This window comes from Ptychodera flava, chromosome 1 (genome assembly GCF_041260155.1).
Source record: "Ptychodera flava strain L36383 chromosome 1, AS_Pfla_20210202, whole genome shotgun sequence".
NCBI lineage: Eukaryota > Metazoa > Hemichordata > Enteropneusta > Ptychoderidae > Ptychodera > Ptychodera flava.
This window is the reverse complement of record NC_091928.1, coordinates 22,255,367-22,268,363: the sequence shown is the minus strand read 5'-3', so window position 1 is coordinate 22,268,363 and position 12,997 is coordinate 22,255,367. Positions and strand designations below refer to the sequence as shown.

The 12,997-nt window shown below is 37.4% G+C and overlaps 2 protein-coding genes across 3 annotated transcripts in view; both read right to left on the bottom strand.

The window, feature by feature from the left end:
- LOC139133082 (thymidylate synthase-like) overlaps window positions 1-12,997 on the bottom strand; it is a 396,310-nt gene that overhangs the window by 51,005 nt on the left and 332,308 nt on the right. The window lies entirely within an intron of this gene.
- The window catches only part of LOC139133031 (SCY1-like protein 2), a 429,639-nt gene that overhangs the window by 401,987 nt on the left and 14,655 nt on the right, over window positions 1-12,997 (bottom strand). The window contains exons 7-12 of the mRNA XM_070699430.1: window positions 12,413-12,529; window positions 11,772-11,897; window positions 10,769-10,945; window positions 9,646-9,768; window positions 8,565-8,678; window positions 7,438-7,570 (exon numbers count right to left, since the gene is read on the bottom strand). Of these exons, the coding sequence (XP_070555531.1) occupies window positions 7,438-7,570; window positions 8,565-8,678; window positions 9,646-9,768; window positions 10,769-10,945; window positions 11,772-11,897; window positions 12,413-12,529 (790 nt within the window). The remainder of the gene's footprint in view (window positions 1-7,437; window positions 7,571-8,564; window positions 8,679-9,645; window positions 9,769-10,768; window positions 10,946-11,771; window positions 11,898-12,412; window positions 12,530-12,997) is intronic.

Here is a 12,997-nt window from a genome sequence, read left to right as displayed (position 1 = left end):
GCAAGTGGATGATTTTGTTTGTGACCTCAAGGGCAAAATAGATTTTTCTAGCTTGCTTTCCAATTACAAAATATATATATATATATATATATATATATATATATATATATATATATATATATATAATATATATACATATATATATATATATATATATATATATATATATATATATATATATATATATATATATATATATTATATATATATATATATATATATATATATATATATATATAATGTCTACACACACTCCCACATGATTTTTACTTATTTGCTGTGTCCACACATTGAGTACTGCCTAGGTACCGTTTGGACTCATGACTGCCAGTTTTTTACAGTAAACATTATATATTCTTTTTAATCTCTCCACAGAACTATCAATAATTGATGAAAAGTCTGATTTTTGAAGTTGGCAAGTCACAGATGTACTAGTATAGAGATTCGCTATGGACAAAGTTTATGTCGCTAGATTTCTCTGGGTGGTGCTGATCCTGATGAACACATTATATCTTACAGCACAGAGCCTGAACAAACGGACCACACGCTGTCACCAATGTCGGCCAGACACAAACACTACCAGTTGTCGTTTGCAATATCCACCATTGACAACCATACCACAAGGTATTAACCCGAAGACTGCCGTGCTAAATTTGGGAACCAATCAAATCAGTATTTTAAAATCCAACCAGTTCACCTCTTTGCCACATCTTCGAAAATTAAACATTGAAAACAATGCAATGGAGGAGATACAAGATTTTGCATTCACAAACTTGAAAAAATTGCAGGTACTAAACCTACAAAATAACAAAATATCAAATCTAACAAGATACACCTTCAGTGGCCTGGAATCTTTGGAACTTCTAAACCTCCATGGAAGCAATATCAGAATACTGGCCAATAATTCCTTTCAACCACTAGGTAAACTGAAAACATTGCACTTGAGCCACTGTACCATTAAATCAATTGAACCTGATGCATTTCATGGCCTCAGTGAACTTCAGCAACTGTACCTAGAGGATAACAAGTTAACAATATTTCCATCGTACTGTTTATCTCATACTCCAAGTTTACTAAACCTCAATCTAAATATGAACTTTCTGGGGGATGTACCTCAAGACATTTGTGGATATACACCTATGTTAAAGCATGTGGACATAAGTAATAATCCTGTTAAAATCCTAAACTTTGGAAACAGCTTTCAGAATTGTACACATTTTACTTTACTCACAGCTCAAAATCAATTATCGCACATTGACGAAAATTCATTTAAGAGTTTCAGCAACCATGTGATGGATTCACTCGAGATCTCATTTGGTGAAATTTCTGGACAACCATTCAAATTATTTGAACAAATTAGAGAGTTGAAAATACAGAACCTATTAAGTCTGTATGAGAAGAGTCACACATCATTATCAATTGCGATGGAAAATGTGTTGCACGCTTTTGAGGGAGTTAAGATTGTTCAAATCATGATAAAGACGATGACTACACACCGTACAGTTGGACTGCACAATACAACATTCCGATCACTTGCTGATGTTCAACTTGAAGACTTAACAATCATGCAAAGTCCTGTGACAATTGATGATAACACCTTCCAATGGTTCCCTCAGCTGAACAGACTTACCCTTTCTAAGACATCACTGACATTCATCCCTGATAACGCCTTCCGTGGACTATCATACCTAATCCAGCTGGATTTGTCAGCTAACAAATTGCTCACTATACCAACTCCTGCACTGTTGGCATTCTCAAATCTGCAAATCCTGGATTTGTCATTAAATTCCATTCCAAGCATCAGTGTAGGAATGCTGTCAACTGTAGATACATTAAGAGCATTCCACTTAAAATCAAACAGAGTGGATATGTACAACCTTGAAATGGCTGTTTTATCAAACCAGTCTCGCTTGGAGAGATTGGAATTGTCAAATTTTTGGACATCTTTTCCTAATGTCAGCAGTACAAAAGTCTTAAACAATGTCACTAACATTGATTTTGGAAGCACCTACAATTTAAGTTATCGTTTGTACAGATATCTCATTAGATGTTACTTGGCTGTAATATTCTCAAACCTTTCTCATCTGGACATCAGTGGTGCTGGACCAGTAACTCTTCCCAAAAGACCTTTGGATTGCAAACTGCCGCACCTTGCCACACTGAAAATGAACGTAATTGATTTACAATCACAGACTTTGTGGTGCTCCCTGTTTCAAGCATTTCCAAACTTGAAAACTCTGGAACTCACCAAGAATGGGATAAATTCAATCAGCACTCACTGTTTCTCCAATGTCACATCATTGACTCATCTGGACCTAAGCACAAATGAAATAGCAACACTAAATCCAAGTATATGGAATGGTTTAAACGACTTAATCACACTTGATCTGAGACACAATGCCATCCAGATGGTGAACACCACTTCATTTGCTGGGCTGACATCCTTAAAGTACCTTTATTTAGGTGAGAACCCATTTGCATGCACATGTGATACCCTCTGGTTTTACTCTTGGCTCATGGAGAATCCTAGGGTGTTGATATTTCAGGATATTGTGGATGAAGAAGAAATGTACTGGTTGCAAGATTACGAGTGTTTTTCACCGAATGACCATGCTGGTGTTTATCTGGTTGACTTTGACATTAACGCTCTGCACTGTAAGTCTCACATGCCTGTCTATGTTATAACTACCGCAGGCATCTTATTATCGCTGATAATGATTTTTGCTGTGATTTGGCGAAAATTCAAATGGAACATAAAGTACAAGTTCTTCCTCTTCAAACTGAAGACAGGGTATGTTGGCCAGGGTTACCAAGTTGTTGATGGCACCAATGAGGAAAGGAGAGACCAAATAATGGTATCTTATGGCGATGATGATTATCACTGGGTGAGACATGAAATGATGCCAAGGTTTGAGGAAAGGGACAGGTTTTGTCTCTGCATTAAGGATAGAGACTACCTTCCAGGTGTAGCAATTGTTGCTACATCACTGACTGTGTCCACAAAAGCGACAAAGTTGTCATTGTCTGAGTGAGAGCTTTGTTGATGACCAGTTTCTGCATCTTTGAACTGGAGGTGGCACTGCAGCGTCTCTTTGATGAACTGCGAGATGTCATCATCATGGTGCAGCTTGGGCCAATTCCAGAACAAAAGCTGCCGCGACTGATTCGGCTGCTGAAGTGCCGAAAGAAGTGTTTGCGGTGGACTGATGATGAGGTTGGGCAGGAAATGTTCTGGAGACAGTTGAAAGTTGAACTTGAAAAGGACAGCAGACTTGATCATAGAACCCAACTGAACTTACTTAATCTTGGATAAAAAACAACCATGGTTTCATTCAGGTCAAGGAGTATCTAACTATCATCTTCATTTCTCTGTACAAAGATCAAAGTTCAAGTTTCGAAACAGTTTGTTTAAATTACAGTACAGAGGTGAACATCTTTTATTTCTATGCATAGGCAGAGTTTTTTCAAGGGGTTTTTAAGATAGGTACCTGTGAATGGTTTTGGAAACCCTGTATCATTTCTGTTGTTCCCTTATACAATTGTCGGTACCTTCAATACGATTTTACCACCTAAGTTATAAGTCTTGGGTGGCTGATGGTATTTTCGATATGGAAGCCTATACGTAAAACAAAATATGATTACAGAAGTCAAAGTCAGGTCTTAGGTTATACCTGATTTCATCCTGGAGCCGTTGAAAAGATGCTTGAGGTTTGTTAGTTTCAAGAACTCACAAAGTCTTTTCCCGTGAAAATGGTTGTATTTGCATTGAAAGTATCCGTCAGATCAAAACCTCAAACTCTTGCTGTGATGAAAATTTGACTTTTTACCCAAGATGCTTAATAGATATCCTGTAGTTTGCCCCATTACGACAAGGCACTTAGTGGTAGCAAGAATTGAATTGATATTCTAAGAGGAATCCTGTAAAATTTACTTGGTACTACAGTATATGTCTTTGATAAAAACACCGATAGCTCTCTAGATTAGATTAAGCACAAAACAACAAACACCTGTATATATATATATATATATATATATATATATATTATATATATATATATATATATAGATATATTTAGATATTATTCCCTAATATTTTTCTTCATTCAGCGAAGGAAAATACTCGTGACGTAATGACCGTGTCACCACGAGTCGAAGACAAGTGGTGACACGGTCATTACGTCACGAGTATTTTCCGAAAAATATTAGGGAATAATATACTTATCACATGCACAAAGCCAAGAATTCGTTATATTTTGCAAAATAAAATAAGTTTTCCATGACGATTCGCGTTTAAACTTTTGAACTACTTTAGGAATAAATATCAGTACGCCGCGCACAAGTTGTCAATCATTGCCAGTCGTCCGTCTCGTGCGTTAGCGCTCATGTTCATTCGTGTGTGGAGCAAATGACAGCTCTCGGTCTACACGTAGGCTACCTTCCGCAAAGTTATACTCTATTTCAAAGATAGTATAGTCCTAGAAATTTATCACAGACGAAGATACGCTATTTTTCGGGAACAAATATCGACTGAATCTCGACGGCGCGAACACTGTAAACATCGCGCCTGACCCTGTTTGCAATGCGTACGGAACCCACGGTATACGCGACCAGCTTCGAGTTCGTTGTTTCCGCAAATTATTCACGTAATTCCTTCGGAATATACAGGCGGTACACTCTTGTGTTTACATTGTTCGGATTAGTAATGTCGTAGTCTGTGAAAATATCGATTTCATTACATGACTTTTGATCGTGGGAGAAACATCGGCCGCCATGTTGTTTGTTTACATATTTACGAGCACGCCGAAGATCGACAAAAAAAAGGTCTGGCGCACCAAAATTGATGACATAGACGCGGGTTGTCGTGACGTAGAACGACCAGAGAATAAATCCCGTATTTTTTGTTCGGAGACGACAAACTTGGCTTGTGCATGTGATAAATATATATAGATAGACAGATAGATAGATAGATAGATATAGATATTGAGCAACACTTTCAGTAACGTCTTTTTTTTTTTTTTTTTTTTTTTTTTTATTAGTATTATTATTTATTTCAGACTCAGTTGTCCATATACAGAAAAGAAATTACGTAAATGAATATGAATACAAAACCCAGACTTTTGGAAAAAAGAAAAAAGAAAAAACTACTTCAAATACAGTTGTTTTCTCCAGAACTTGAAGATTGCACTATCAATTACTCTATCTAATGAGGAGATAGTGGCAATAAGTACATTTGTTGATTTTTCAAGTCTACATTTAAAGCTATAGATATTTCTGCGCATAACTTCTCCAAGAGACATGATATGATTTGTAGCATACATCGTAGAAGCACTACTAAATGAAGGAAGACCTAAAAGTCTTCTCCATACATTATTATACATAACCTTTAACTTATTCATAACTTTAACTCTATAAGTTACCCAAAGATGGCAACAGTATAGATTTCCACAGTAAGCTGCAAATAAAGTCTGTTCAGGCAATTTCCCTTTTCTATTTGAGGCACACATGGGACATTGCATGTAATCAGTTAAGGCATCAATGTCTTTTATTAAACGCATCAGTTTAACACTAGGAGGATTCCATTGAACTGTTAATTTTTTTACTGTCAACTGGTCAGTACAATAAACTCTACAGTTTGAAAATCTGTGTCTTCTGCTTCTTTTTTAAAGTGTCAAAGCTGACACTTGTTTGTTGGTTTAATTTTCATAACCTGATCATCAACTACCCCGTTCATTTCTTTGCATTTCAAATGTTTCACGCCAACAATGAACAGTCACCAGCCACAATCACAGAGATGGTCCATCCTCTGTGTCTTTGCTTTATCACCGTGCTGAACTGCTGCCAAAGTCAAATTTCTACATGATTCCGCTCCCTGCTATGTGTGGTTCACTTTTTAATGTTGGAGATGGCACTCAATATGTAAATTGACTCAGTCACCTCATACAGTACATTGCATGATGGTACAGCTTGCAGTAGAGCTGTGCCATGTAAAAAAATTCAGTCTAACCAATAGTTCATCATACATACAGAATTTTGATGGTCCAGCAAATTTATAGTTACACCAATCTGTGGTGAGTCAAGCCACAAGCCAAACCTCATGGGCAGGAAGTCTGTATGGCCATAGACCCTCGTTTCTCGAGGGTCTATGGTATGGTCGGGCTTGAAGTTTTTCCTTTAACAGGCCTGATGAGTGAATTTTTTATGCAGCTGACGGTAGTAACTAAAATGTTGACTGGTGAGTAATGGAAACTTAGGCAGTGCTAATAACTAAATTTATTCAAGGCTGCCAGCCTATGGGCTAGAGGATCGGAAAATAATCTGCTCACCCCTGTGTATCATGTAGTGGTATTTATAACAGATCAATGCTAACTACGTAACATAATTCACCACAAAACCTATTATGACAGGAAAATAGATGAGACAAGTGTATTAAAGCCCACAACAAATTGACACCTGTTGGTGTTCATTTTTAACACAACTACCGGTATGTATTAGGGAGCTGTCCAGCAGAGTTGAAATGATGGCAGCTGGTCAAAAGCTCAGTAAGCTAAATTTCAAATGGCAACGATGCCATTTGTTACAAGTAGAACTGGAAGTGACAAATCTCTGTGCTATCGATCACTTTGCATTACCAGTCCAAACAAACCAGTCTTAGTTGTATCCCTACCAAATTTAAAACATTGTATCTCCCAGTCGGTAACATAGATTGCCAAGAGTCTTGAAGACAACGAGCATGAACTCATCAATCACTATGACCTAGGTCACAGTTGTGCATTCAGCAGTTGGCCAGCACCAACCCGGATTTCTGTGTTTATAGAACATGCATAACGCGCACTGTGATTGGTCTGCCAGATTTTGAAGCTCCATCCAACTTCCGTAAGATAATAGAACAGGTGGTTCCTGCACAGATTAGTTAGTGGAAGACTGTAGTCAAACTGACAACCCGTGCAGGCAGACAATGAGAATTGATTCTGAAATAGGTTGTACGTTTCATTGTTTTCTGGGGATAGGAAAGAGTTGCAAGCCAATGTAACAATGGCAACTGCAGAATAGTCATACAAATTTTAAGAATTATACATGAAAAGACACATGTGTCAGCTGACTTGGACAACATTTTAAATCAATTCTCGTATGTATTTCCACTTCTGTACACACTTGTCATCATTTACCACTTTGGGTCAAACTTCACCATTTTTACACGTTCCATAAGCAGAATATGCTATAAAATATGCAAATTATGATGCTGGCATGGCTGTTCCACTCACCAAGCCACTCCCTACATTGGTGGAGGGACAGTGACCGAGTACACCAATTGTGACACTAGCATGGCTGTTCCATTTACATGACATATCTAATGAGACAGTAGCTACAGCATGTCTATTCCCAGACTTTTATACCTGGTATGCCCCATTAATATACTAGCATGGCTGTTCCACTTACCTAGCATACCCATCAGGACTGCTGGTTCTCTGGATGGTATAGACTCCAACAGTGGAAATACTTCATCCAAGACATACCATTTGTCCATGTACTCCAACAACCGACCTACACATACAAGACAGTTTACACGGACCTGAAAGAAGTTAATTTTATGATACCAAATGAGTGTTACATTTGCAATGATACCAAGGATACTATAAATTTCAATTGTCTAATTTCACTTTACAGTGCTATTGACATTCAGTAATTGTACATTGTATAATGTGTCTGCAAATTTGGGGTGACCGAGCAACGTGAAGTTGCAATGACAGTGGTAAAAGATACAGCGGCTTCACCTTCTGCTATAGTGTCAAATAAGTTTGTTCTGTTTTTAAAAGGCACTTTTTGTTCTACCCCCAAAATCATGTCCACATGGCCTGTGTTCTTTTCATCAACCAAGCCTGTATGTGTGTAGAATCCAATGTTATCGTTGGTGACTTAAGGTAGTGTGTACCTCAAAAGTAAAAGACTTAAACTTCAGCTCAAACTTTCCTTAATAAAACTTTTGACCATCCTCTTACCAAATCAAAAACAAAATATCAAGGGGTCACCATGCGAAATTTGGTACTGGAGACACAAATTACCTAGAGTAAGATTCGCCAATATTTGAAATTCGAAATGGCCTCCAAAGATTGGTGATCAATTTACTGACTCTTTCAACCCTTTTCACTAAAACGTTAGTACAACCACTCATTGAACCTGTTCCCCCAATTCCCTTTGGGTGGGTCCACATTCAATATTGACAACAATGGGGTAACGCCACACCATGGTGGTGAAAGGGGTAAAGACAACAGAACTATTCCAGAGTTGGATTATTTAAGGTAGTATGCACCTCGGAAGTAAGACTGAAACTTTCGCTCAAACTTTCGTCAAGGAATATTTCAACAATTCACCTTCAAACTCAAGAATAAAAATCGGCTGCCACCGTGCAAATTTTGAAACTAAGATGGTAAAAATTTTCTTGCTCAAGAGCTTCAAAATGAACCCCTACAGGTGATAGATAAGAAAGGAATTGAAAACAATGAAAGTCCAAATATCAGTCCCCAAGGCGCATTCTAAGCGATCGAGTTGTATAGTTCTGTACTTACTGACAGCAGATCTGTTTGGAGACATAGAGTTTTGATTCTCGGGACGATGGAGTGCTTCATTGCTGCATACTCTATCATTCCAGCAAACGTTGGAATGATTGACAGGCATAGTTCCTGAAACCAAAATAGACATAAAAATTACTGACAGAAATTGATCATGTTGTCAATCACTTGCAAGACGTGAGAAATCTGTCTGTTAATTCATGGGTTTATAACACTGTTACATTTGACAGTGTCTGCAGAGTTGCTCATTTGCATATTGACCTATACTGTCTGATTGAAATGGAGACTCTCTCACAGCCCCTCAATGGCAGTTCAAGTGGCCTGGATGTTCAAAACTTTTCCAAAGAGTTGGCAAGCTGTGATTGTTAAATTAATGTAAGGTTAAGAGGGATAGGGGTGGAATGCTCTACGAAAGAACCCAACTTCATTACTGAAACAAGTTTTCAAATTTTTCGATTTTTCTGATACATCTCAAAGATTCATATTCTTGGGGTTCTTCGATCTGCTTCACATACAAATGTACCATGGAGTAACCACAAAACCTATGGCAATCATGCTTTCTCATGCACTGCCCCCCCCCCCCCCCCCGATGCAATGTCCCATTGGAAGTGAACCAGTCACCAACTCTTGATACTTTCAAGAAGAACATCAAAATTTTCTGTTCAGCAGAGCATGCAGCACAAGTCTACCGATAACTCTGACTAAAACACCATTGAACGCTACAGCGTTTTGGAGTTTGGTACTATGGAAATCGATTTGATTGATTGATTGATAGATTGATTGATTGATTGATTGACAAAAATTAGTGAACAGCTGGTCCATTTAGCTGGTGCGCAGCTTAAAATGTAACGCTGAATATGGCCCTATCCTTACATGTATGCCAGTCAAAGTAACCTAAAGAACCCTAGCCCAGCATGCTCATGCAATGTTTCACTGCACTTCTGCCTGGCTTGCTCTGTAAACTTCACTATGCAAGACCATTGAGGGCGCACTTCTATAGCTTGTAGAATGGGCTCAGACATACAACCGGTGTGACTGTGAAAAGACAATGATAAACTGAAGGTGATAGACTGCACACCTGTATTTGAGGTGAAGGAGTCTCCAGTGCTTTGTACACCATTGGCAAAACATGGTGTTTAACATCATCAGCTGGCGTCTTGGACAGCAACAAATCCATCTTTTGCATGAATATCAACAAAATCTGGAAGATGTGAGGGAAGATGTTGGAGTTAGTAGTGTGCAGACAGTAACATAAAACTTTCAAGTCCAATAGCTGCAAGTGTGTAATAAACTGATATCAAAATATCCTCAGTTTTCAAAGAGTTTTCTTGAATAAGACCCATCAAAGACTGAAAAAAAGTGTAAAATACTGTTATAAGAGTCAAAAGTGGCATGTAAATTAAAACATTTTAACATCATTTAGATTTCTTGCCATTTTCAAAACTAATCCTATGACAGATAAAATAAAAATTACAGCCACAAAATGTTGGCCATCATGTGTCAGGCATTCAAGTACATGAATCATGCTTGTTTCTGGTATGATCACAATGAGTATGTGCAGGAAATAGAGTTTTTTTGTACTTTTCCGTGGGGGTGCCATTTTATGTAGTGTGGCACCAGTTTATTATTCAGCCTGTTAAACATGATAACGCTCAAAACTCATCCAAGACAGTTGTCAAATTTATGTAATAGGCCACTCTCATGCTGCTCCCCCACCCCCAAAGTGAATTACTTCCTCACATTTTTTGTGATGTGGCTCGAAGTTCTGTACTTTGCTATTAGAAAAATTCGAATTTTTGCAGGAGAATATTTAAGTTACACTGGTAATTGCATGGTTCAATAAATGTGATTGATTGTCACAGAGTAGTCCATCCAACTCATGGTGTCATAGTAATAAAAATACCAGGATGTAAAGGTTACATGAGGGACATGAAAATGTCTATAGTAACAGGATTAACCCTTTGAGTGCTGCAATTTTTACCACCAAAATTTTATTGCAACATTTTATCAATTTTTATGAATTTTTCTTTAATTTATTTGACACCTTTGGACTAACTAGTCACCACATTTTATTGGCTACAGTTTTGCATCAAAATTTTTGCAAAAATGTGAAAAAAATTGACAGGAGTACATTTTATTCAATTGACAGAATTTGACTTAGGCGCTCAAAGAGTTAAACTCAAAGTTAATATGACCCACACCTGTATTGGCTCCTGCAACTTGAAAACCGGTTTGAGATGGGGTAAAATATTCGAGCAGTATTCCTTGTCTGTGCATTCCTCAGCAATGAGCAGGACGTTGGGCAACACAAACGGTATCATATCAGCATTGTAGAACTCTTTAAATAAAGCTGGTAGCACTCTCTGATGTACGACTCTCTGTAAAAAAAACAGAAAACAGAAGAAACTTGAACATCAAAACTTATTTCATGGTGTAGGTATATCTGGTACCAATACTTAGTACTAGTGGTTCAACTTAATATTGTAGAGAATAAATTTCTCACCGACTTGGTAATGATCTACTTTGATATGAATATTGAACAAGTCTTGGTCTCCATTTTAATGTTTAATTTCAAATGCTTTCAGTCTGAAAAGCAAAAAGGCTTCAACTTCTTCCTGTCTGAATAAAAATGAAAAGACTTCAATTACTACTGTATTTTTGACAAATTTTTTAATGTTCATAGATCTATGATTACATTTTTTCTTGTTCATGTTCACATTTTAGCATTGTTTTCAATTTTTTCAATTTTCATTTCTAAATCATTATATTAACTATTAAAAGTAAAGTTCGCATAAAACAATTGTTTAACTTTTAGTTCAGTATTCACACCTTTCACATTGCAGGTATTGTGGGGTGACTGAGGCTGTAGCAACTTTACAGTCGTAGGAAGTTGAGGAAAGCCTTAAGAAATTTTATCTTTGCTAATGATAATGAAGACGATGTGCCAACCAGTTAACCCACCCATGCATGATCATATGTTCAAAGTTCGACCTCATCTTGACCTCAGGCAGCCAATTTTCTTTTCCTGCAAATTATGTGTCACTAACGTAATATATTTTGGTAGTAAGTTTGAAATTTTGGTATCAAGAGAGAAATAGAGTACAATGCAACATGTGGGATATATTAAGTGCACCTATCCGCCCCTTTCCAAAAATATTTGCCTTGTCCTTCGTTTTGAGGAACTGATAACTTGTAGTGTCTTACCTTGGGTAGCTTAGTGATAATTTTTGGAAGGCCCTTGAAGAACTGTGATTTCTGTAAATTATCCAACTGGACCAGAGTATCAAGGCATTCCAATGTCTTTGCTCCGACGTCATCAAAAAATGCAATCTGGAAAATTGAGAACAAAGGTTGGAAATCAAGTACGTAACAGTAACGGTAATTTATATCACTGAAAACTATGTATATCACTCTTTCATGTCTTAAAAGGACATTCCAGTTACTTTGCTGGCGTTTTTTTGAAGACAAGTTTCCTTTTGACCTTGACACTGAAGAACATTCTGGTTACTCAGGTTCAAGTTAACTTTCCTGACTCGTAAAAGATGGAAAGACAGAAACAGTGAATGGCATGAATGGATGCAGTCAATCAGACGTTTGTTACCGACGGAAGTGTAACTTTTTATCTACAATGCTATCTACACAGTTTGTGTGTGCTACACAAAAAAGTGAACGTAGCCTATAGGCAACTGTCCAGCTGGGATGATCTTCCCTGTATGATAGTATCGTACTGCTAGTATATTTGGTTACTGCTGACTAAGCACTGTGTGATTGCCCATGATGATTGGTTAAACACATACAAAAAAGACACTAGTGGCCCTGGATTTGTAGCTGACAATGTTGCATACCTTTGTTAACTGGTCAGCATCAGGCCTTACTGTCGGTGTCAAACTGAATAACATTTTCACATAGTCTTGCAGACTCTCCGGCAGACACTTCAACATGGTGATGTTTAAGGAATTCAGCTGGAAAAAATGGACGAAGCGCATTAACAACTTTAGTTTCAAAAATGATTATGGTACACTTGTAATAGTTACTCACAATTTGAAGATACTGGATCCTCTTTCTGAATCAGATGTATTTAGGTAGCATGTACCTCAGGACAGATATTTGGACTGTGGATTTTTTACAATACTCATTTGGTTTACCGCTTGTCGTGGTTCATTTGAAGCACATGCAGTAAGCAAAGATTTTACCATCTTATTGTTTTGAAAATCAAAATTTTAATTTTTCTCCATAGAGTTAACACAGGGATGGTAGCTGCTTTGAATTTCAAATATCGGTAAATGTTAAATAATATGTCTCCAGTACCATATTTCGTGTGGTCACCCCTGATTTTTATTCTTGATTTGGAAAAGGAATGTCTTCAAGTTTCCTTGATGAGGAAAATTTGAGCAAAAGTTTCAGTCTTCTATTGCAAGGCAAGTACTACC